The 25,698-nt window shown below is 43.7% G+C and overlaps 1 protein-coding gene across 3 annotated transcripts in view; it reads left to right on the top strand.

Moving 5' to 3' along the window:
- Nucleotides 1–4,253: 4,253 nt before the first annotated feature.
- Nucleotides 4,254–25,698, top strand: part of LOC135378240 (guanine nucleotide-binding protein G(s) subunit alpha) — a 28,132-nt gene continuing 6,687 nt past the window's right edge. The window contains exons 1-9 of one of the 3 annotated variants that reach the window (XM_064611201.1): nucleotides 4,254–4,639; nucleotides 7,232–7,304; nucleotides 8,397–8,451; nucleotides 14,711–14,830; nucleotides 14,919–15,016; nucleotides 15,099–15,153; nucleotides 17,709–17,962; nucleotides 20,890–21,020; nucleotides 21,744–21,782. In XM_064611201.1, the coding sequence (XP_064467271.1) occupies nucleotides 4,501–4,639; nucleotides 7,232–7,304; nucleotides 8,397–8,451; nucleotides 14,711–14,830; nucleotides 14,919–15,016; nucleotides 15,099–15,153; nucleotides 17,709–17,962; nucleotides 20,890–21,020; nucleotides 21,744–21,782 (964 nt within the window). In that variant the 5' untranslated portion in view covers nucleotides 4,254–4,500. Of the gene's footprint in view, nucleotides 4,640–4,715; nucleotides 4,953–7,231; nucleotides 7,305–8,396; nucleotides 8,452–14,710; nucleotides 14,831–14,918; nucleotides 15,017–15,098; nucleotides 15,154–17,708; nucleotides 17,963–20,889; nucleotides 21,021–21,743; nucleotides 21,783–25,698 lie in introns of those variants that run through there. The other 2 variants (XM_064611203.1, XM_064611202.1) reach the window with 2 other exon arrangements.

Below are 25,698 nucleotides of genomic sequence, written 5' to 3'. Positions count from 1 at the left end.
CATTTTACTCTGATCGCCATCCAACGACACTGCCACCATTCTGGACCATGTGGCGAGCGCCGTTGCGATAAGTAAGCAAACTAAGTTCGGCACAAGTTTTCTATGGGAGTATCGCGAAGCTTTCGGGCTTGCTGTAATACATGGAGGCCTAGCCTCACCACAGCTGCTGGCAACCTTACAACGTGGGGCGGAGAGCGGAGACGCGCACTGCTTTTGCTAGGAAACAGACGACAGCGCTCCCGTCACGTATACTCTCGGAGAGTCCGAAGCTATCATGCTTTGCGGGGTTCTTTCAAAAATTATTGGAATTGCGTGTAAAGTTCTCACGACTCAAATCTGAGCACATGACACCGACGTTCCTGGACGACGTGTCTCAGCAACTTGTGCCGTGCCACGAAGATGCTGGCGTACTCGGCCGGGTTCGAACTCGCATATTCTTGGTATCAGTATAGGCACAGACTTTTATCAACTATATGCCATAAACAACGGCAGTTTTACAAGATGTTGATTGAGTGTTGGCGACACGGGTCACTTAGCGCGAATCTACCGCTGTTCACTGAACATTTAGCCGACGTTCGATATACCAACGCAGGGTATACCTAGGACTTTAACTTTATTCGATGCCCTTTCTTACTACCGGGTATGGTAGCAGAAAATATATATAGGGCAGAGTTGACGTCCAATAGGTAGTAGCACAACAAGGTACACGCAGTGAAGCTTTCTTGGTTTATTGCATGACACTAGCTTTCATGCAATAAACCAAGAAAGCGTCACTGTGTGTACCTTGTTGTACCGGTATGGTAGTAAGAAAGGGCATCGAATACAGTGAAAATTAAAATTAAAGAAAACTCTGAGGGGGTACAATTTTGGAAATAGGCAAAAATGTCCGGTAAATTCTGAGGATACCCTTTTTGAACCATTGACAACTGACACACAAGAAGACAGGAAATAATCAGACCCACCGCACTCTTGTTGTTGTTTCTGTCTTCCTGTGTGTTAGCACTCAATTGTTAATGGTTTTCAGTATCACCAACTAGCCGCATACTAACCCCGCTGTCCCTCACTCCTTTCTGCTGTCTTCTCTCGATCTATCCACATCTTACCCGCTCATATAGCTACAGTTGCTTCGCGGCGCTGACGCGGAATCAAAACAAAACAAAACGTAATGATTGGAGATGTGGGAGTTGTGGAAAGGAAACTTATGAGAAAATTTTGCTTCTAGTACGGGTATGTTTGGAAAAACTGATTTCTTCTTCATTTTTTTTTTTTTTTTTCAAAATTAAACGAAAATGTCAATCGAAAACTGGTACAAGTTGCACATTACAACACTTTTTCGAGCGATAGCCAACTGTTCCACACAGCTTTTAGTCGCCGCACTCAGTGGATTGGCGGATGCAAGAGATTATAATTACGAGATGTATCAGCGCTAGGTGCCCCCATTACCAGCTCCCGTGGCTCAGTGGCAGAGGTGGGCGTTTGTCCTCACGAGCCTCGCCCTCACCTCAATTTTCTGGGAGAAAAATTTTCCTCACCACACCTAAAAAATGTTTGAAATTTTTTCTCACCGCACTTCACCTCAAAATTTTTTTGAAATTTTTCCTCACCTCACCTCAAAGGAGCTTTTGAGACTTTTCCTCACATCACCTCACCTCAATTTTTTTTGAAATTTTCCTCACCTCACCTCAATTTTTTCAAGCTATTTGCGCATTCGATGTGTCGTTCGCAGGGATTGAAGAATCTTCATCATTAAAGTCGCGTTGGCTTTGAGTGACTGCCAATGAACTCGTGAAATTGCTTATACCCCTGTCACACGGGCATTTCGATCCTTCTCGAATCCGATCTGCATCGAACTTCCCGAGCACGCTCGAGTTTTGACGCTGCTACACGGCCGTCTTAAGTTATGACAGTTCACCGGGGTCGAGGATGCAAATGGCGGCCGTCGAGCCGTCTTGAAATTCTCAAGCCTGTTATGGGAGCTGTCTTGAGTCAAGCAGGATCAAAGTTCGATCCTGCTTGGAAGCGGTCGTGTAGCACCATCCGATCTGCATTGGGTTCAAGCAGGTTCGGTCGAGCAGGATCGAAAATGCCCGTGTGACAGGGGTATCAATGTAACGTTTTTTTTTTTTTTTTTTTTGCTGGCAGATTTGGCCTAATCAATCACAGACAACGCTTCGTGGAACGATTGTTATAGACCACTTGCACTCCTACGTCATCGATTACGTTTCGCCGCCGCGCAAAGCATGCTGGTGGGCACCTATCAACCTTATCAGCCTTTTCGGCCTATCAGCAGACGCGTTTTTCCCGCTTCTTGCCAACCAGAGCAAAATATAACCTCGAACCGGTCTTCTCGGAACGCCACATGTTTGTAAACAGAAAGTGGTCTATACCCGTAAAAGTTGCGCGTATCACCGGCGAGAGAGGAGGACAGTCCCCGCCCAGGTGAGAGACAGAAGCTGCAAAAAGAAGGAAAGATATCCCGTGTACGCGCGGAAAAAGTTTTCATAAAGTGCGCGTTCATAAAGTTTTCCTCCCCTCACCTCACCTCATTTTTTTTTAATTTTTCCTCACCTCACCTAGAAAAATTGAAAATTTTCCTCACATCACCTCACCTCAAAAAATTTAAAAAGCTTTTCCTCACCTCACCTCAAATTTTATGAAGATTTTCATCACCTCACCAGAAAAATTGGCCCTCACCTCACTTCACCTCAAATATCGTGAGGTGAGGGTAAGTGAGGAAACCCTCACCCTCACACGCCCTCGTGAGGGTGCCCACCTCTGCTCAGTGGTTAGCGTGCTGGCCATGTCACGTCGAGGCTGGGAGGTACCGGGTTCGAATCCCGCTGCCGGCTGTGCTGTCTGGGGTTTTTCCTTTCAGACATATGTTGGCACACTTCCCTTAGAAGTCCGCCCAGGACGCACATTTCCCCAGCAACATTCCCTCTGTGAAGCCGACAACGGCGAGCCCTTTCACCAGCTCCACCACCAGGTGCCCCCATTGCTTTGACCCCTTATTGCTGGGTGATTATTGGATCAACAAAAAGAACATGATTTCCCTAAAGGAACCCGGGGAGAAAAAAATGAACTCTATTCATTGCATCATTCTCTCCTAGAGCTGGGATGATGTATGGTTTGGAGCTGCATTTGGACACGATATATATAGTTGCTTTTAAAAGTAAATGTGCCACTAGTATGGTTACCGAAATGGTTGATTATAATTTAATTATCCATTTGAAATAGTAGTCACAGTGAGAAACAAACCCGCAGTTGTCTCGCGACGTAATGCCCCGAATTATATGGCAAGAAACAAACCGAAACCTGCCCTCAGCACGTTCTTTGCGCTCATGTACAGCGTGATGCACATTGCGTACGTACAGTATACGCGTCAGCAGAGAAAGATGTGGAAGGTGTGTCTGAACTGAAGCAGCGCTTTTTTCAATGATAATATTTTTTTCCTAGTTGGTTAATTAATGTATAGCGATTAATCACACGAACATCGAAATTCTCTAACAATTCTCTAACGCACAACAAACAGTTAACAAACCGCTCAATTCTCGACACGGGACGCTTCCAAGGCGCTACAACGTATACTTTTGAAAACAATTCAATTGATTAATTACCCAATAATTAAAATGGATCCATTAACGGCTCGCGTCTATATCCAGCAACTCATGCTCCCAACTATCCAGCTAGTAAACTTCCACATATTACGCAAAAGCTTTCATGTTAAAAAAAAAGTAATAAAAAAAAATCTATTTTATATTAATAAAACAAAAATAACTTTTCCTGTGCAGTTGATCAGAGTTTTGCAGAAATAGTCAAAGACACTGCATATAGTTCCGTACGTTAACTCTCAGGTTGGAAACAATTAATAAAAAAAATAGACCACCGCGGTGCCGCGTATATGATCATGATCATAGTTGACCCGCGACATAAAACCATGAATTACCGGCTTTAAACTTATAATGGGACGGTTTGCATGTCGCTTATCGCCTGCCGGCGTTCCTAAAACCTTGCCGACGGGCATTCATTGAATTAGATCTGTACCCCCCCCCCCCCTCCCCAAACACACCTCCTCCTCTTATGTAATATATACTTCTTCTAAATATGCATTTTTTTTTTTCACCCCTAATTCGTCATGCTGCCTGGCCGACTTTGCAACTTCCTTTTCGCGGTGGCATATCATGCACAACAGTTTTTGTCATTTCTACTTTCTTTCCCTGCAGTTAATTTTTCTGTCGTTGCTTGTCCTCTGCCAGCTACCCATAATCCCACACGCAGTCCCACCCATCCTCCGCAAGCGACTGCTAAGGTGGATGAGCACCCATGTGTGTTTCAGAAGATGATCAGCCCTTTCTTCGGTGGTGACTAAACTGTATCGCTTGGATGGAAAACTACTCCGCAATGTACCTGGAATAACTTCGCTGCCCGTGTTTCGCGTCCTGTTGTGTGAGAATCTTCTGAATCCGCGGCGAAGTGCAAGACATTCTTAGGCCTAATGTCATGGGCTGTTTTGGAGGCTCGAGCTCGAAGAGCGACGCCGAAGAGGATAAACGTCGAAAAGAAGCCAATAAGAAAATCGAGAAACAGATTCAAAAGGACAAACAGATTTATAGAGCGACACACCGGCTGTTATTACTAGGTTTGTAGGCTCCTAAATCGTTTAGTGCCTACCGACAGTTGTTGATCGTGAAAAAAAAAAAAAAAAAAGCTTCCGTCTGAATGTTACCACCGGCACAATTTTCATAGCATGAACTGCTTTGTAAATGCTTCTATTTATGATTTATCTGCACGCGATCGCCTCACGTTTAGATAACGATATTTCTTTTGTGCTTGCTTGTTGGCTGTTGATTCCGCACGAGCAAGGTGAATCGTTGCTACCTGTACCTCACTTAACAGGATTTGGTGCGAGATCGACGGAGCTGTAACCAATTCGGCTAAGCCTAACTTATTATGTATGATATATTGAGTATACTTGGCTAATAATGCCTCGCTTGTGATGTCCTTACTGGCGCTGCGGGGGGAGTGCGCGATCGCAAGCCCCAGAGTACTGGGGCCTGCGGTTGCGCGGCCTGGGGATCCTATACACAGTAGTGTAGGCTCCATGTGTCATCCTAAGAAAAAGCCCAACCTTGTATTACGATTAGTGTTATCACGCGTACTTTTTTCATGTTTTGGTTATGTGAGGACGGTACCATTGCTATTTTCGTCGAGCAGGTATGCTTGAATATGCGTCCATATAGGAGGGTGTATCGCTCGTGTTAAGTAATTATGATACGAGTGGCTAAATGCAAGGGAGGAAATGCCGCAGTTACTGTTTTTGCAACTAAGATGCAGTATATCTAGCATTTCTGGAGGGAAATCGCACCCTGAAGGCTGTGAGAGGTAATCAGTGGTGTTTGTCGTGTTGTTTTTCATTTATTCGGCAAGAATTTGACCAAGTGTTGACTGGCACCTTCTGTGTCATTTAGTGTCATGCCCAGTTTATGCCGCTTGCTGATGGGCCATTAGCCTTGCTCCTTCCCTGCACTGTAAAACACACCGGATGAATGATACCTTGCTAGAACAAAAGTACTCTTGAGTTCCCTTTATCATCACAGCCATCTTCCTGTTACCCATATTTTACTCCATTGAAGCAGTACAAAACTGGCCTGTGGTTATAGCAGCATTAATGGGGTCTCTGCCAACTTATAAAGGTTCTGAATGATTAACAAGCAGCTGTCTATAATTTGAATGTTTCCTGCACAGTAATTTTGATGTCTAGTTTAAAGTTGTCACGTCATGTTATTTGAAGTAACAAGGTTCACTGAGATTGATTCTTTTGAAATTCTGAATTTTGTGACGGCCCTGACGTGAATTTTGAAGATCATAATTGTATCACAGAGGACACTGAAATATGCAGCTTTGCTTCTGCTCAGCTAATATGATATATCTCAGCAAGAGCAATTCAGCAGCTGCAGGAAAGCCCTTAATAGTGGGCATTTCCCACAGGTTTATAGCTCAGAGGTGTCCAAATGGCTTAACTTTTAACAGAAAGTGACTCATCAAGTTTGGGTAGGAAATGTCAGAGTAGCAAACAAAAATTAGGCTCAGGACAAATTATTCTACAAAAATTATTCAAACTTACTCAGTTCCGGCCTTCCGGTTTGCACTTTAAAGGGTAACACACTATATAGTATTACGGCTAGTCTTGTGAAGCTAAGATTCCCCATTGATGGATAAGTTGTTGGAGAGGGACTCTCTTTGTTTTGGCCGTAATTGAGCTGTACGTTTGTAATCATGGTGAGACGTAAGACTGTTCTTGTGACACTCCTCGTTCATAGAAATTATGGCTTTAGCCAGAAATAGTCTAAACTATTGGTATCGAAACCCATGTTCATGCCTTGTGTCTTAATCTCATTGCTTCTATCTTCAGTTGCCGTTATCAATGTCATAGGGACAAGTTAATCAATGATAGGTGATATCCATTACTGATAGAGGTGGCATATTGGGTTGCACCTCCTGTGTGCTGCTGAGAGATGCTTCAGGGCTCAATCATTGTGTTGTGATTATTTTATGCAGCTAACTATTGTTTGGCTTTCTGTAAAGAAACTAAGTAGCTGCTACACTACAGGTCAAAATGTGCGTCCAAGTATTTCATGCCAAATAAAAACATGTCTGGCCACTTTCTGCAGTGTATACCCTCTTGGCATGATGTACTTAATGCACATTTTTCCTGGTGCAAGAAAAAGCTCCTTACTTTTGCACGAGAATAAGGGACTGCATAGCTGCAGTTACTTATCTCTGTTATGAATTCAGTGGGTCTGTCAGAAAGAAAGGGAAGTGAAAGCCAGGTAATGATGGTTATTTGATCTTGGGTGCTATTTGGTGTTGGGGGGTGGGGGGGTAGCCAATTCCACATTTCGGGGATGGCAGATGTGAAATGACAGGTATTGCTGGGAGTTTGTGGGTTTGCGGTATAGTTTAGTTGTCGTGGTATCATGTAGCCTCTACGGCTAGAAAATTAATGCTCCTTCAAAAGTACAAGTGAGTGAAGTGAAGTAAGTGTGAGTGGGTGAGTGAGTGCCATCTTGTAGAATAATTTGTTGTGAGAACCTTTCCAACACTTTTCCACAGTAGTCAGGAGGGCTACGGTGGTTCTTGTACTGTTGCTGCTTCGAAGATCCATCATTCTCGAGTGCACTCTCTGCACCATTGGCTCATTGAGGCTTTTTTATTGTGTCTTGTTTTACAGGTGCTGGTGAATCTGGAAAAAGTACGATAGTGAAACAGATGAGAATACTCCATGTGAATGGTTTTAGTGAGGAGTAAGTACAATGCTGTGTCTTTTGCAGCTTTGATTCTTTAGGTCTGAGGAGAGGGTTGCCACCCTTTTTGTGAACCAGAGCATAACCTGTACAGCAAAGCAAGGAAAATGCTTGCATGAAGCAGTCCAAAATACTCAGTGATTTAAAAGGATGAGCATGCTTTGCCAATAAACAAGGATTTGGCGCAGTGGATCAAAAGTTTGGGGGCGATTCCTGTCACCTGAACTAATCGTTGCTACTTCTGATCATTAATAGAACTGGTGATGTGTTCAAATAGAACTTTGAATGTGCAGAAAGAAACACAAATTAGTATTACACTACAGAGCTGCTGTTATATTTAACTTTGGCAGGGTATGTAATCTGTGTTTGAATGTTCTTGATTTGTCTAGATGACGAGAATGGTGCAAAATTGAAGAATTCTCAGAGCCAAGAGTTTCTGAAGTAAACGGTATATAGAGAGCTATGCTTCATCATGATATGATGAAGTGATAGCATGGTATCTTTTGCTGGCTATTATTGGGCAAAGATATTAGGCGCAGCGCCTGACTTTGTCTTGTCGCACCCTATTGTGCTCATATTGTGACAGAAATGGAAGTGTGCAACAAATCTGTCTTACGTCTGGTAATGAATCACTGTGATGATACTTGACATAAAGTTAGTGCTTGTACTCCACGTTCCGTCAACAATTTTAGCTGTGCTGTCTTCCCCCATTTTGGGGGCGCATTCCTTGTCCAGGACATGTGCGGTTCACGAGAATAACTTGCTCTGCCGATTCTTGAACAATTGGCATCTTTGAATTTCTGCCACTCAGTGCTCAGCATCAGTGATGTGTTCCCAACTGTCTAGGTGAAACCCATATTGGTGGCAACCCTGTCTGAGAAAAATAGTAGAATGTATTTTTGTATCTCCCAACAACCGACTGCTGTTATGTGACAAAGGGTCTGTAGCCTAGACTTGAATGCAGGAAAGAAATGTAATGTAATATAGTAGGATACAATAGTGAACTGTTTGTGCACTGCGCATGCGAGTGGGATGTGTGACGCAGTGGAATGGGCACATATCAAGAATTTTCTTGTTGCCTCCTTTTTTCAGAGAAAAGAAACAAAAAATAGAAGATATTAAAAAGAATATTCGAGATGCAATCCTGGTGAGTGTCGCACTTTCGTGCCCTCCAGCACAGTTTGAAAGAATCCACCCGATCAGTCGAAATACGGCAGTCGTCGAAAAAGAGCCGAGGCGGCCGCGGGAACCGAACCAGTCGAAAGGCGCGTGCCAGCGTAACGTAGTGGTTAGCGCACTTGACCGGTAGTCGAGAGGAGCACGGTTCGGTTCCCGCCTCGGTCTGGCATTTTTCGAGGATCTTCGTATTTCGGTTGTTCCAGTTCTTAGGCATCTTGAGGCTTGCGTTGCGTTCACCCGTTTGTGTTTTTCAGCCTCGCAACAGTTACTTTCCATCGTGTCCACCTGATCAGTGTGCACAATGACTCCCTGTGTGCTATTATGCCGTGGAATGCACATTTACGTATCAGATTGTGACAACTGAATATTCAGTGGCTTTCAGAGACCTTCAACCCTGTGAGGCAAGGGTGAGAACAGACTCACTCTTACCCCACCTTCTTAGACACGAAGGAGAGATGGGGTTAAAGGTCACTGAAATAGCCGATGATGAGTGAAAGTGTAGCTGATAAATGCTGTTGAGGTAAGGTTCAAAAGTAAAGGGATTGAAGTATCAGTTGCGCTTACGGTTTGTCAAGGGTGACGTTAGGTCACCTGTCCGTTGGCGTGTGTGAGGTTGTGTTATTATTCAGTAACAAAAGACGTTGGGCTAGTTGGTATACATAAGACATTATGGAAACATTAGTGTGTTGTTCCCATCTTTTGTCCTTGTCTTTTGTGCACATTCCATAATGTCTCGTGTTGTTATTGCTTTTTGAGTGCGGTGCAGTATCCAAAGTGTTAAGGGAACCAGTATGTTGGGGAACCCTTCAGCGATGAACGTTAGTTAAAAAGGAAATTTTAAAATCTGCCACTCCACACTGCAGAGCATTTCTATCTCTTCACAAACCGGACTATTTGCCATCCTTGTTGTTTATGCCGTAAGTTGTATGCCGTTGTTTATGCATTGGTTTTCAAGCCACCATCATTATTGACGTTGGCTGCTGCTATGTTGATAACATATACGGTTGTGCAGATGGTGTTCTGTACACTGGAATAAGCCTAAACAAAATTTATGTTGGGTCAAGAGATGTAAAGATTGTATGGGAAGTCGTTGGGATAGCACAGAAGTGTAAGCCAATGTTTTCAGATTTCATTTCATTTCTAATTTTCAATGTAATGGCTATGAGATGTTGTTCAATGATGCTGCAGTGCTTCTGCACATTTTTTTGTAAGTCGACTCGTCAAAGGCCGCTGAGAATTAGTTGTAGTGATGACGTCGTCCTTATCACACAGAAATTTCTTCCAAGGACAATAATGCCTTCGATTTTGAGAATAGGACAGAGTTAGAAGGAACTATCTGAAGGCAATGTTTTTATTTTCCCACAAATGGGGAAACGTGATGTGCCAGAGGCACATTACAGACATGACACCGAACACCAACGGAATACAACAAATGAGAAAAAATAATTAAAAGTGTAAGCAGAAATATGAGTATTCTAAATGATGGAACTAGTCTGCACTGAAATCTGTTGATTGTCATTTTAACTCACAACCAGACGCACGTTCCAAAATTAGGTTATAATACCAGAAGAAAAAATTGCAGTGGGAAACATCAGTTTGTAACCCATACCCAAGGAACACAGACCTTTGGAATGTGCTGTAGAAAAAGGCATAGCAGACCAGAGTCAATATCAAATGTGACAGGGTGAATCCTGACCTCTTCAAAACTTTTACCACCCGTATAAACGTGTGTGTATGACGTATTTAGGATCCCATACTTTTGGAACATCACGCTTAGAAGTTTTGAAGGTTTCCTATCGAGCGGCAAACCTTTTTTGTGTGCTCTGTGAGGGAAAACTTTATAGCAAATATTTGAACGCCAAACCGTCGATATATGAAAGGCCAAAATTTCTGAGAAATTGTGCATAAATCAGGATTTTGATGCCTGGAATGGTCTATATTGCCCAGTGAGCATTACTTCGTGAAACTTGGTAAATCACATTTATTGTTGCAAATGCGTTGTAATGACCTTTGTACCATTGTGTCCTCAATATCGTCCCTGCTCAGGATGAACATTACCGTGTAACACTACATACATACTGACAGATTAGCACTGGACATACAGCTCCACATTTCTTATTTTCTATTTATAGAAAACATGACCCTGAGGAAGTAGACGGGACGAGACTGAGTCACGTCTACTTCGTGTGTTGTCTGCGTCTTTGCCCCAAAATCAGGGTCATGTCTTGTATGAGTAACATACACCAGCTAGCTTGCGTTCTTATACTATATTCTGCATTATTTTCTATATTCTCCTCCCTCTTATTTTTTCTTCTTGTCATTCCTATCTCCAACATAGTGCTCTATATTCTTTATGTGGTTGACCTACCTATCATGTTGTCCTACAAGGGACAGCATTCATTTTGACAGACAATTTGACCACATTGGTATCTCTGCTATCATGGTCGTAATGTCCATAAAAATGGTTCATTTTGCAATGGTTTCCCCAGTGTCCCGAAGAATATAAGCTAGCATTAAAGGGACTATGAAACGATTTTTTTCTTCGTTTCGTTCGAAAGAAGACATTTTTCTGAGTCTAGAACCGAAATTTTACTTTCGTCGCACGAGCGGATTTCTCGGGAGCGAATTTAAACGGAGCGGCGAAGGGAGGACAGCTAGCGCCACGCCGTGGCGAGCTGCCGAGCGGAGACACAACAGGTAACTTGACGCGACCACGGCCGGCTCAGCAACACGTCATCGTGACGTGTTGCCGAGCCGAGGAATCCCGCCAGGAGCATGCGCCGTAGGATCCCGCGTATGCGTTCATCGGGAGTGGAAGTCTCCATGACAGCAGCTTTCGCGCGATCGGCAGATTTCGGCAGTGGCGGCAGCCACAGCGCGAGCTCGCGGCATTACTTGCCATTGTGCAACACCAGTGACGTAACGGGGAACCGAAGTGCGGTCCGTACAGTTACACCATCGGCAGGGAAATATGCGCGGGAGAGGAGGAACGCGGAAGAGACATTTCCAGCGTGCGCTCCTCGCAGAGTGGAGCGATTTCGTCCGGAAAAATTTGTGGCATATTAGTTTCTCTGCGGGAAGAACAGTTTCCATCGAAAAAAAGTATGGGGGTTCGGGAAATTTCATAGTCCCTTTAAGTACGGATTTGCCTCCTTTTATTGGAAAATATCTGGTTTATCTCTGTCCATAAGGGCTTTTCATGGTCTTGCTCCTTCCAAGGTGTGCATTTAAAATGTTTGTAAGTTTTTACCTGCCCTTGTACGAGAAACCCTGTCACCCTTTCACGCAGATAGGTGAATCTGCATTCGTAAAAACAGCTTTCGTAGTAGGCTGTTCTACCCCCTTTTAGTATGGACACATGGTGCATTGTATTGACCTTCCGATGACAGCATACTCAGCTCATGAATTGAGGTCACGAATGTCTCGATATTCTGGTTTCGTACCCCAAAAAAATGCATTCACGTTTTTGAAAGCGGGGTTTTATAAATTGAGGGAGAAATACAAGAGGGTACCTTCTTTTACAGGGTACCGTTCACAAAGTGAGGTAATTTATAAAATGAAGGTTCGTAAATCGAGGATTAACTTTTTCCTCAGAATACATAAGTGGATAATAAAGCGATACCTTAATGTGTACAGGAAATGTTGTTCAGACTCTCATCAACAACCCTGAAGCATTAATAGGTTCCTGTGCGACGTGGACTGTAGTTGTGTGTGGATGTGGCAGTTCCATTGGGTTCCATTGATTGGGGAGCACGAGAATGAACACTTTGCCGTATGAACACAAACACTGCCTAGTGACACACGGGACGCTGCCGAACCCGTATACAGGGTGTCCAAGACAATTAGGCCGAAGCTTTAAACAAAAAGAACTGGTGCATTGCATGAAGATGGAACCATTGGGATTTGGTTTGCAGTTGTCTTCGCTAAGTAGTATTTCTTGTACTCTGCCCAATTAGCTATATAATTCAGAATAATTAACCAGATCATCTTCAAAGAAACATGCAGTTCAGTTCTTTCGTACACGGCGCGGACGAGACCAGTCAGAGAGTGGCTGGAGGGACCTAGGTGGCCTTGGCAACCTACCGACCGACAAGTGGGCGGGCGAGCCCGCATACTGCTGTGGAATGTTGTTTCTGGTTGGCCGCACGTGTCGCACGTGCTGATGACACAAGAAGGATTACACTTCGTCCTCCTATTCACTACATTGACTTACTGATTTTTCTCGAGCAAAAGTCTCTGTCAACTCTGAATGACCCAGGACGAATACATTGGGTCTATAAGTGAGGGGGACAAGGGAGACTAACGTGACAAAAAATACTTCATGCATTGACGTTTTCAGAATTTAATGCACAGTGTACTCTCACTTCACAGCAGTAAGGCCATGAACCATACAGAACTTGTCTATTTGTTTGTGTTCGGTCTGTTGGAAGGTCGTGGTTTCCCTTTTCCTTTCACAAAACAATCATGCAAAACATGAGCATTTTGAGCTGCAGCACAATGCATTAATTAGTGCATAGGCGCCGATTGCGGGGGGGCGCGGGGGCCCTTGCTCCCCCGGAACATGAACTGGGGGGGCGCCAGTGGCGTAGCCAGACCTCCAAAGTAGGGGGGGCTCTATACGAAAACCCGCCCCACTCCCTCCCCCCTGCTGATCCTGGGTGCGACAACACGCAATACTTGTGCACACCGCAGCATGCGGTTGGGAAAAAAAAAAAACGAACATAATTAATTTGGACATTCACAATACGGTTATACTGTGATGTCCAATGAGGTGATGTCACGTAATTGGAAGGATTTTGAGAAGTTCATACTTTGGAAACCATTCAAGTGTGCCGCTTAGATAGACGCCATGAACTGTAAGACCTTTCGCGATCGTCACACAGGTCCCCCCCCCCCCCCCCCCCGCATATATTATTTTCTCCTCGGATTTGCACGATTTGCGTGTGTCGGTCAGTGGCAGGTAGGGGGGCTCGGGCCCCCCTAGCCCCCCCGTGGCTACGCCACTGGGGGGCGCCGCCTCCCCCGGGAAGTCCCGCTAAGAGACTGACACCAACCTTTGGGGCTTGGCGCGCCCCGGTCAAAAGAGCGAAGAGGCGCCAACCCAAAAATGCATCTTGCAATTTGTAAAATATGTATCCGCCCACCATACTCATTATCACAGTAGAAGGTGAGGCGAAGAAACACAGAGGATGACACAACACATAGCCTGAATTTCGCCCAAAGCAATCAGATTAATGAAACGAAGCAGTCGAAAAGGTACCAGCAGCTGCCAGTGAGGTGTAATGGTAGGATCTTCGGAACGTATATTCGTTGGGAGCAGGTTCAACTCCCGTTGCTCCATTTCATTGACCATATTTATTACATTGCGCGCATTTCGGGTCAAACAACGAGGATTCAATACATTTTGTTCCTTTTGCACCCAGTTTTCAAAGGCGTAATGCCTTCAGTTGTGCACATGTTCACTGTTTACGTTCTCTCTGCTTTTTCTTTTGTTTTGTTTTTTCTGTTCTTCCTTCCTCTTATTTCTATACCAGTTCTGCATACATCATAGGATCCCGCCAGAGTGTGTGATTCTTCAGCTTTAGTTTTGTGTTCTTCATTTTTCTTTTCCTTTCCTTTCCTTCTTTTTGTTTTCTGATTTTCTTTGCCTTTTTTGACTTCCCCCTTTCACTTTTTTTTTTTTTGGAATAACAAGCCGACATCCATCTGGCTTACCTTTCCTTTCTTTTTTTTTTCTTAATAAATATACCACCCCCACCCCCACTCCCACCCCCGCGCCAGAGTACTTACTTTGCGGTGCGCCCTTGCCCCCTCCGAGAAAATGAAAACTCTCCGCCTCTGAATTAGTGCGTAGGTGTGAATAAGCGTTGTGTAAATCGTAGTGTGCACCTTGGAGATCAAACTCATTTTGTAATTTATTTTGAAAAGTGGGAGAGAGCAGCATGGTGTCAAAGAGTACTGCTGCCATGGCTGTGGCTGTTCTCAGTACATTGTGCGTTCACAATGTGTTTTTGCGTATGGGATGAGAAGTCGCTTCTCACGTATCGTCATAATACTGTATTTTGCCAAAAACCGCAGGCCATGTGTTGTGGGGGAGAGGGGTGCTGCAACACTTGTGCAGGAGCTGCCACTCATGGCTGGGTGAAAAAATTTGAAGTCAGATTGTTAGCTTGTTTATGTAGACGCCCTGTATTCTGCGTGCATAACATATTGTTCTGTTTGCATAGACTATCACAGGTGCCATGAGCACACTGGTGCCACCAGTGCAACTGGAGAAGGCTGAGAACCAGTGGCGGGTGGACTACATCCAGGATGTTGCCAGCTCACCTGACTTTGATTACCCTGCTGTAAGTGCTGCTCGTGTTTTGACCTCAAGATCTCGAGAACCCTAACTGAGGAAGAGGAACTCACTCAAGCACCATTCTTGGCACGCAGGAATTCTACGAACACACAGAGATTTTGTGGAAGGATAGGGGGGTGCAGGGGGCCTTTGAACGCTCAAATGAGTACCAGCTTATTGACTGTGCAAAATAGTAAGTGGCCTCTCTGACTTACGACCAGGCAGAAGTGGTGCAGAGAATAAGATAAGCACGTGATTGTTTGTTTCCCTCCCAGTTTCCTGGATCGGGTGGCCACAATAAAGCAACCAGACTATACGCCAAATGAGCAGGTGAGCATCCTCATTGAGCTGCCGATATTATTAGCCTGTGCCTGTGCCTGTGGCATAAGTGAATACTGTAAACGTATTTTTATTTGCAATGTATTAATTTTCACGATTCACGTATTCAGTCGTTTCGGAAGTTATTCGCGATTATTTTGTTCCGCATTTCCAGGGCTCTTTCCTTCGCGGGGTAAAGGTAAAGCTGTGTTTGCAAGTACACTTTTGCGTGATTTTTTAGTGGTCGCAAAATTCTCGAAAATTAATACATCGCGAATAAAAATATGTTTATAGTATATTGTCCTGCTCATTAATTTGGGAAGCTTTAAGCCTTAAACATTTGTTTGTTTAATGAGTTACTTTGATTTACTTGTTCTGCTCATTGTATTGGCCAAGCCATTAAAATGGAGGGTATGGCTAATACAGCTGTCACACGGCAAATTGAATGGTATTCTCTGCAAATGACATTCGCATATAATGTCATTCATTTGTATTGCATTGGGCTACACGGAGAAAAAGAATGTAATTCGCAAATGATGTCACTGTCTATGATTAAGAAACCAGGTCTGAACATATGAAGCTATATGCAGGTTCATTCGTCATATTCTTATTTATTTTTCTGGAAAATAGCGAAACATTAGACTATTTCACAAAATTGTTGCATTTTGGACGACGCTCAGTTGGCTACGTATCCCAAGCCAAGACAAAGTGTCAGTCGCACTGGAATGGGAGACGACTGGGAACGGAGGTAGTTCTCTGAAAAACAGTGTTAAGCCTTCCTTCCTTAATGTCAGAAGTTATGAAATTTGTGACAAAAAATTGGAGTACGACTTTTCATTTGTGTTTGATTTCCCCTAATGGTTTATTGTTGTTGTTTTTGCCACCTCTGTACTGACGAGGGTATTCAGGCAGTGCGAGAGGGAAAAGCGAATGAGCTCCTTGAACACATTCGCTGGGCGAATGCCATTCGCATGTAATGCCATTTGGTTTCACTGTGTGACACAGAACGAATGTCATTCAGTGCGAGTGTCATTCTACTACGATTACTTTTGCCCCTGTTCTGGTAAAATTCTTCAATTTAGAGGGAAAGATGGCCCTGACATCTTTGAAATAAATATGTCTGACAGGAATACGTGAGTCTAAATAGCTCTCCTACGAGCCCTTTTGAAATGACATATTTCTGGAGTGAGCATTCGTATTTTGTCGTGCCAGTCGTCAGTGGACCAGCACCTACGGGAAGGAGCGAACGGAGAATCCACTCATCTACTCGCGTGACCTATCCGTGATGTGTCAGTGCTCTCTCTCACACCTTCTCCTCACGTATTCTCTGCAGCGAGATGCAAAGAATTCTACAGCAGGAGAGAATTCTGCAGAGTCGCACGCCTAGGCCGCGTCCACATTTTCTTACCGTGACGTTGCGTCTTTCTGCATGCGAATTTTGAACCATGTGTATTCCAGTGATTTCTTATAACGCCGAGAATAAATTATAGAGCTCGTGTCGCCGAAAATTGATGCAGGGGTTCGATAAATCGCACATTATCTATTACACACACATTATATATTCGATACACGCACATTATATATTCGATAAATCGCACACTACCTGTGGAAAGTAATAAGCACGAATTGGTGATTGGAGGGTGAGCGATCCCTTTAAGCGAAGGGGCAGTTCCGTAATTAATATGTGCGGTCAGTGGAGAGAAATTTACCAGTCGAAATGTTTTTCCAGTGTTGAGCTTCTAGATATTTGCAGTGCTATGTGTAAGTAAGGGAGCTGTGACTGAAATATGGGGAGGGGAAAAAGTATCTTTATGTGGTGTGTTGCATCAGTTTCAACTATCGTGTGGTGCAACAGAATATATTTTAAGTGACGTACATCAGGAAACTTGTCATAACATACTTCGACGAATGTGCGGTACTATTTGTTAATAAGTAATTGCTAGCTAAATGTGGTTTGCTTCATATTTTGTATGGAAAGGTATGCGCTCCTGTGTCACCTCGTTGTCCACAATAAATGGCACTGCTGGAGCCCACGACCTACTAGATTATAACGACCATGTCATAATCGGCAAACCAAATGAGGAGCCCGTCCGCACGATCCACTAGGGGCGCTACTCATTGGCCCACGAGATCTGCATCATGATTTGCAGATGGAAATTTGAATTTTGAATGCGCAGAAGAGGACAGTTCCTATGAAAACACGTAGAATGATGATGATGATGATCAACTTTAGAAGGAGACATCTCTCGTGGGACATCCACTGCTTGTACAAAAATACTAATGTAAGCTAAAGTGCGGAGTACCGTAGAAATTGAGGAAGCAATAACCGGGCCAATGAGTAGCCCCGCCGCTAGCCTCCAAATGTGGCGCTGTGAAGGTGTCCTTATGACATGGTTGCTATAATCTAGTTAGTCGTGCTGGAGCCACTACTTCTCAGAATGCATCAGCATTTTGAGCATTTGCAGCACACCGTAAGACATAGTAAGCGACTGAGCCAGAAATCAAATTCTTGCATGAATCGTAATACATATAGAGGCAGCTCTGAAGTAACAGTTGACATTGTGCAGGATATCCTCCGGTGTCGTGTCCTAACCTCAGGAATCTTTGAGACAAAGTTTCAAGTGGACAAGGTGAACTTCCACATGTTTGACGTTGGCGGGCAACGGGACGAGCGCCGCAAGTGGATCCAGTGCTTCAATGATGTGACAGCCATCATCTTTGTGACGGCGTGCAGCAGCTACAACATGGTGCTCCGTGAGGACCCCAACCAGAACCGCCTACGGGAGTCCCTCGACCTCTTCAAGAGCATCTGGAACAACAGGTGCACCGTTGTCTCACATAGCTATCTCACCAGGAAGTTTCAGGGAGCAGTGGCAAAACTTGCATTAGTGAACAACTTTTGCCATTATTTCTTGTTACTTCATTTTAGTGTTGATGCTGTTGGTGTGCATTATGTGTACAATTCCCTAGTCTTTGGTGGATCTCTCAAACTAAAAATCTGCTCATATCCCAACCTTTTCATTTCATTTATTAACTCGTTACTCACGGCGTCAAAAATAACAGTTTTTATGTGGTTCGCAAATATAGTTTTTGTGGCTGTGAGTATCACATTAGAATAGGTTGCTATAGAGGAAACCGTACCTAATTGAGCGCCCTATCGAATGATATAGGTTTTGGAAAAGAAGCTGTCCATGTACTGCATTTCCAAAATTAATGTTGAAACACACAAAAATTGGTGCACACAACAGAAAATTCGTGAAGATACGCCTGCATCTTGAAGAAAAATACCAACCTAGAGATTCCAAAATATGGCAATTCTCAACACTCTAGGTCAAGAAGTTTGTGAGTTGTGAAAAAATAAGGTCGACACTCATGCCATACATGCCATTGGGTGACTGAGTTCCTTGAAGGAGTAAAACAGAAATTTGCTATTTCACCACATGTCCATTCCTCCTGGTTGGTTTTGAGGCAGGAAGAACAGAAACAGTGCAAGTTTTACATATCCTTACATTCAGGACAAAAGTCTGGTTTTATCTAACATGTTCAGAGTCGTGTGCTGTTTGTGTGCTAATAAACTAATCTACCCTAAATACGCTTGAAATGAGAGTATTGCGCACTTGCGAAAGAGGTGCGCCGCGGAAAGACGATGATGCATTCAAGATAAAATCTCCACACTGCCTCGTTGGCGCAAAGCCAGTTTAATAAATCGCTGCCATGAGGAGAAGCTAGAGGCGAAACCGAAACTGAATCTGCAGTGTCTGTAGCGTCCACCAAATGTCACCACTTGTCCATATGTGTTCGGGAGGCCGTGTAGTGCCGTTTGCAAACCGTCGATCACTGGTGATCGACACTCTATTGGCACGGTCAGGAAAGAGTTAAATCCTAGGAGCCCTGTAAGGGACAATTCATGGGAGAAGAATAAAGGCAGCAGTTACACATACCAAGTCGTGTTCTAGGGTTTAAGGGTTAGGGTGTCTTAGGGTTTAGGGTGGCGCAGAAAACATGGATCGAAGGAGATTATTCCTGGCAGGTTAATTGAGCATCACCATCTCAGACCTCTGCCGAAATTGGGGACTACCACTGGGGCAATTACTCGTCAATCTTATGAATTTCAGAACAAATAAGCAGAGATAATCTTAGCTCTTGCTCATTATGGTCAATACCCTGCTGAAGTGGACAGCAAACCACATAAACTGGAGCAAAAGTAGATACAAGTAAAGTATCAGATCAGCTGCTGCCCATGTTTTTAACATGGGCTACTCTTCACTCTTCAAAATGTGGATAACATGACCTTGAACTTGGGGACTGATGGGCAGCAGACAAGAAGTAGACAGATGAGATGCAAAACCAGCACCGAAGTCTTTATTGGACCACAGGAAATCAGGTTGGGAGGTTACAGAACGAAGGTTAAAGGGCAAGAGAAGGTAGATGAATGCACCCTTGACTTTGTCTATTAGTGCAAGTGGCATGACAGTGCTGTGCAAATAACATGTGCTCACGTCCTATTTGGTCCAGGAGCACATATGTACATACAGTAGTGTTGAACAACCTCCCGTGCTACGTTATATGAACAGGCCTTAGAAACTACAAGCCTCAAGCTCAAAAATGTTTGACCTGTTGGAATGTTCCTGTCAATGCTCAAGAGCCGTCTATGTCTTTGTCGCTGCTCCCACTCTAGTGGTTTACACAAACCGACCACGTCACCAACGATTGGACTCCCAGTTCTCTTCTTTTTTTTTTTTTTTCGTTTTTTTTTTCGTTTTTGCACATCAGTATTCCCTGGTAATGCTTTACCATAAATTTTGCAAATCCCTATGCTAAATGCTAAATTCATGCTAAAATGCTAAAATTGAAATGCTAAAAATTTGTGGCTGAAAATGACCACCTTTCATGGAAAGTTTGACCCAAAGAAGGAGTAGCCTTCTAATTACATCCTGTGAGAAAAGTTAAGAGAAAGGGCTGCTTTGTAGGGCACCACAGTATTACATGTGTTCTACAGTTGTTTGCTGACTGTGGGCTGGTGCGCATAAGAAATGAGCTTGTACTGCTGGTTCAAACCTGTGGATGCGGAAAATTCCGGACGATCAATCCTACGTGAAACCTTCCAAGCAAGCGACGATAAGCAAATGAATGCGTGTATTCACGAATTTCTCAATTCACAAAATTAGCAAAAATGAAGGGTTCAAGGGTTTTACGGTAACTGTGTGAGACAAACTTCGACAGTAGAAATATGGCAGTCGTCGACAAAGCCAGAAAGCGGCGGGGTTTGAACGACGCACTTCTTGATTGCCGGCCAAGTGCCCTAGTTCGGCCACGCTGGCATCTGCTCTTCTGCCGACCCGCCATGGAACCTCGTTCAACTAACTGGACACACTCTCACTCCCATGTCCCATCGCACTCTCTCTTACATGTCTTCTCATACACACGTGCCGTGAGTTGAATGGGCTCCTCTGTAAGTTGTCGGAAAGCAGATGCCAGCGTGGCCTGATTGGTAGGGCGCTTGACCGGCAATCAAGAGGTGCGTGGCTCAAATCCTGCCACTGTATGGCTTTTTCTACAATTGCCATATTTCTACTGTTCATGTTCTAAGGCATTGAGGCTTGTGTTGTGTTTGTCTGTTTGCATGTTCCAGCCCCGGAACAGTTACTTTCCACTGCGTCAACTTCAACACACTCTAGTTCACACACGCCGACTAGTACACTGCATAATCGAAGCGCTGACTAATTAGTGTGCGTTCTTGTGTTGCAGGTGGTTACGGACAATATCTGTAATCCTGTTCCTCAACAAGCAGGATCTGCTAGCAGAGAAAATTAAAGCTTGCAAATCTAGGTTAGAAGAGTATTTCCCAGAGTTTACACATTATCAGACCCCTTCTGATGGTAAGCCCTGATTACTTCTCTGTACTTCTGTGTTGTATTTATTGGATGCATTTCGAGAACCTGTGTGTCCTTAGTGCAAACTTACTTTTGTGTCATGAACTATGTGGAATGAGGCTGGGTGGATGATTGATGAATCTTTGAAAAGAAAAAGGATAGAGATCTGTGTTCCTCGCATTATTTTGGAGCACTTTTCAGGGAATTTGTTACCTCGATTGGTAGCTACCGTCAAGAATGTGCTTCCAAAGCCCTTTAAGTTGTGGCCACAACTTGGGAAATGTGCAAAGAATTTATTGTTGGAAGGTTGCACATTATTGGCAGCCTGACAGGTGTCCTTTTGTATCAAGAGCACAACTGAGCAGGCGCATTTGCATTACTATATGCTACGTGCATTACCTTACTCTTTATATTCAAGGTTGCATAATGTCCCGAATGAAGTTCTATGTAAATATACTGAAACATGCATTTTGTGGCATCAAAGCAGGGTGTAATACTCCATCTAATGAAATATTCTTTGCACATAACCTGAAGTTCCCCCTTTGGATGATTATCGTATCTCTGTGCACATTAGGGTGAAGACTCACTTTTGTTGCAAGCACAACAGCTATATCTAGTTCATGCATTTGTTTTTTGGCTCAAGTAGAATAACAGCTCTTCACACCTTTTCCTTGCTCTTTTTCTCTCTCTCATCCCCTTTCTCTGTTCCTTCAACATCAATCTCTGAAGAGCCGCGGTTAAATCCATTTCAACCCGGAACTCCACACAGTGAGCAGAATGAGACAAGAAAGCTTAACATTTCTTGTCATGCTTGTTGTTGTCTGTGTGGGAACTTTGTCTGCCTGCCTTACATTTTGTTTTTCTGTGTTCAGAACACTGCACAACAAAATTATTATTGACACTGCTGGCTCACTAAGAATGTTGAGATTGATAGGCAGTTGAAATTTGTCAGTGATTTTTGTGTGTCGTTTGAGGAAACACAGAGGCACAGTGCATGTTGCCCCTGCTGGATCAGTACATATGGCATGTGTTAACAGTATCTAAATCCATTTTTGGTTGTACTCAAGCTCCTGACATCGATGCTCTATGAAAATTGCGTGCTGACTTTTCTATTTTCTGACTTCTATTTCGAAGCTGTATCTGGATCTCAAGAAACCTTATCTTATGACACCGTATTTGCACGATTACTTACCGACCTTCAGTGCAACCTCATTGATAAAGCTTCTTGCACTCACATTAATTCTTCTTCACAATTTGCCTCATCCTTATGAGGGTGATGGCAACACAGCTGACCTCACCTTGCCTCACCCTCATCTGGGTGGAAATTCTTGTGTATCCTTTCTTTCATGTTGCTTCTGCTTTACTTCTGCTTTACTTCTGAGCTGTGGCTTACGCTCTTGAATTGGGCAGAGACAAAGCCATCCTCAGTGTGCTCGAGTGTGCAATGCCTTGTTGCATCAACCATGTCTTTCAGCAAGGTTGTTAAAATTCAAGCTTTCGTCCCTCACTCAGCATCAGCTTTTTGTATTCTTATCAAGGAAACTGCTGCACCGCTGAGCATACTCTATATACGTTGTCCATCAAACTTGTTGACACACCTCCGAATTAGAAGGAACACGAGTTTGAGGTCGCAAAAGATAGCTAACAACGCTTAATCATTTACAAAGCCTGAAGTTTTAGGGTTTAACCTGATTTGCACCCCGAATTTGCACCCCGAATTGAAGGTTGCCTCCTTACGGGGAAACCTAATTTTTACTTGGCAAATTGCCCTCACTGACACGTCTGTAGGAACAAACACTATCTTGTTTGACAGCAAATGCAGTTTACATCACCGTTTGTACCAAACCAGTTCAGTTAGTTTGAGTAGCTGAGCCCGATTTCTCCCCGAATTTAGCAGGAGTTCTTCCACCCGAAATCGCATAAATTTAGAGCACATGCTAATTTACCAGATTTTTACCCCCCGAATTTCGAAAAAAAATATTTCCCCAAAACTTCAGGCTCTAATCATTTACAGTGACTGACTTTCCATTCTGTCCTTGACAGTGATGGGGGGGAAATGCTCACATATTACTGTATGTATATTTCTGAGAACTTGTACTTTACTTTATGTACATTTCAAACTGTGCACACTATGTACTTTCATGTAGTACATCTTGTCAAGTTCCCAACTAGTGGTTAAAAAAAAGGAATAGTACTATATCAATAAATAATTTTTGTGTCTGGAAGGGACTTCAAAAGCGTGTGATATGTCAGAAGACAACAGGGAGTGCTCAGAAATGCATACTATCCATTGGCTTGTCTCTTTTCTATCTGGAAGCTTGTTTTTTTGTTTCAAGGTATTCCCAGAGATTAGCACCAGAATGCTGTGCATTGGGCAGATGGATAGCTCAAGAAACAGTGACACTTTGCATTTGCACAGCTGATTGCCAATGCCCATGTATATGCAAGTTGTTCCATCTGTTTCATTTTGTATTCATGAGTAAACAGTGAACTCGCCTTTCTCCGCATCTAAGACCTGCAAAAATGCTTGCTAAGGGAACTTGCCGAAAATACCAGTCAGAACACAATTACTTTCTCAGTTTTTGTCACCACCAAATGGGGAAATGTGGAGCCATGTAAATTAAATTTACAATATATGTGATGAATACCTTAACATACTTTGCCTTGTTCTTGGTACTTTACTATAAGTACTGTTGTTGCAGTATGTTTGCCAGTCCTGTCACGTTATCAATTTATCTGTAAGAACATCATTGAGGGAATAACGCCCATTTTACATGACAGCAAGGCCAAACTCACCTGGCCCATTCCACGCCACATAATCTAAACATTGCCGCTCGACGATCACCGATATTTTTTTTACAAATTGTGCAGGTACAGGGCTTCGACGGAAGAGTAGTTTCGAAGGTATCTGTTCAAACTATATTTTCTTCAATATTTGAAAGTGCTGGAAAGGTTGCGCCGAGTGAGAAAGGTGTACCTTACATTTTCGCGTTGAATTTGTCCGTGCGTTATTCTATAACCTTCTAAATGTGATTTTTATGTCATTGGAAGATGCGACACTCTAGCCTGTACACATCATGCAAAACAGGTTTCCTCCTGACCCTCTAATATTGCGCACAAGGGACATGATTTTCACCATGTTTGTCATTTTTTACTGCCTCCCTTTTATATTTCACCATTAAAATAAACACGGTCTCATATTGCATGGTATTTCAGGCGTACACACACAAAAAAGTTTTTTCTCTGAGCAGTACCTCTCGCGCCAATGTCGCTTGAAAACGGAAGGTTTCACAAATTTGGCGATTTTTTTAAACTCGGTTTTCAGAATGTGGTGGGCCAGATAAAAATAGCACAATTGTGTGATTTGATTGTAGAATGCACTTCGAAATATTGAAGAAAATATATTTTGAGCAGGTACCTTCGAAACTACTCTTCCGTCGAAGCCCTGTACCTGCACAAATTTGTAAAAAAAATATTGGTGATTGTCGAGCGGCATGTTTGGATCATTTGGCGTTGAAGGGCCCACCTGACAGACTGCATGCTTCACTTCCTGCTTCCCTATGTTTTGTTATACTCAACGCTTGCGTTCTGAAGTACGATAGCATTAGATTATACGTGAAGTGGTGGTTACCAAACAATTTGTGAAGGTAGTAATTGTGGAATGTAGATTGTACGTTCAGGTCATGCGCGGCAGAATTAGAGGAGCATCAAAGTGGTATCTAACATGGCCAAAAACTGCTGTCATCTTGTAAAGCAGTATGTGAAAAGCATTCCCACAAAATATTTCTGTCCAAAGTTGTTTCACCGCGGCGCAATTAATTTGCAAAATCGCTGCCGCGGTGACAGGTCGGAGCGTTCCAACTGCAGACCACACCCACTCTACTGTGACGTTGGTGGTAGAGAGCCCCTCATTCGTTCGTAGGAAAAACCGTCTGCTATGAACATTGCGAGCTGTTTCTTGTTGACTTCTATCCGTTATATGATTTAGATTGCATTTTCTGTAAAACAAAGCATATATGCAGACCGACAAAATAAGATTGCGATCACAAGAGTAATATCCGTGGCTTGTGTGCAATGTCAAAACTCACAGTAGCAGAAAGCAAGCAGTGTCGGCGCTATTGTGGCGCCACCTGTTAGCCACTGAACTAACTGTGCAGTGAAAACGGTCAGACAGGCTGCACACTGTTGGGAAGCACTGGGGTATCGCTGTACAACACACAGTTAGATTCGTGCTGCACCACTCGTTCTTCCTGTGGTGTCAGCGGTCCCAAAAAATCGAGGTTGTGTCGTTGACAGCCTCCAAATCCTCAGTTTCGGACATCACGCAGCCGGAGAACGCCTGGCATCTCCGAAGTGGTAGCAGAAGCTGCGGCCTGCGCGGTGTTGCTCACCTCGGTCATGTGATCCCAGGTCCAATGAGGAGCGTCCCTACCACTCACGTCACATAGTGACGTGCGTGGCGGCGCCCATCACGTGTCTATCGTGAAGGCGAAGGAGGGTGTTTCGCGCACGGAAGATTCAGGGAGCTATTGCCGGCGTCCCAATTTCGCTACAGCTGCACTAATTGTGGGAAAACTGTTTTCAGGCGCCTAACATTCTATACCGACAAAAAACAGGAGCAAAGTTGTGTGCCTCTAGACTGTTCCTTTAAAGCTGCAACACCTGAGGAGGTGATCAGTGTTAC

This window comes from Ornithodoros turicata, chromosome 1, assembly GCF_037126465.1.
Source record: "Ornithodoros turicata isolate Travis chromosome 1, ASM3712646v1, whole genome shotgun sequence".
In the NCBI taxonomy this organism is placed as follows: domain Eukaryota; kingdom Metazoa; phylum Arthropoda; class Arachnida; order Ixodida; family Argasidae; genus Ornithodoros; species Ornithodoros turicata.
Note: the sequence above shows the minus strand (reverse complement) of the source record. Positions and strands in the feature narration are given on the sequence as shown.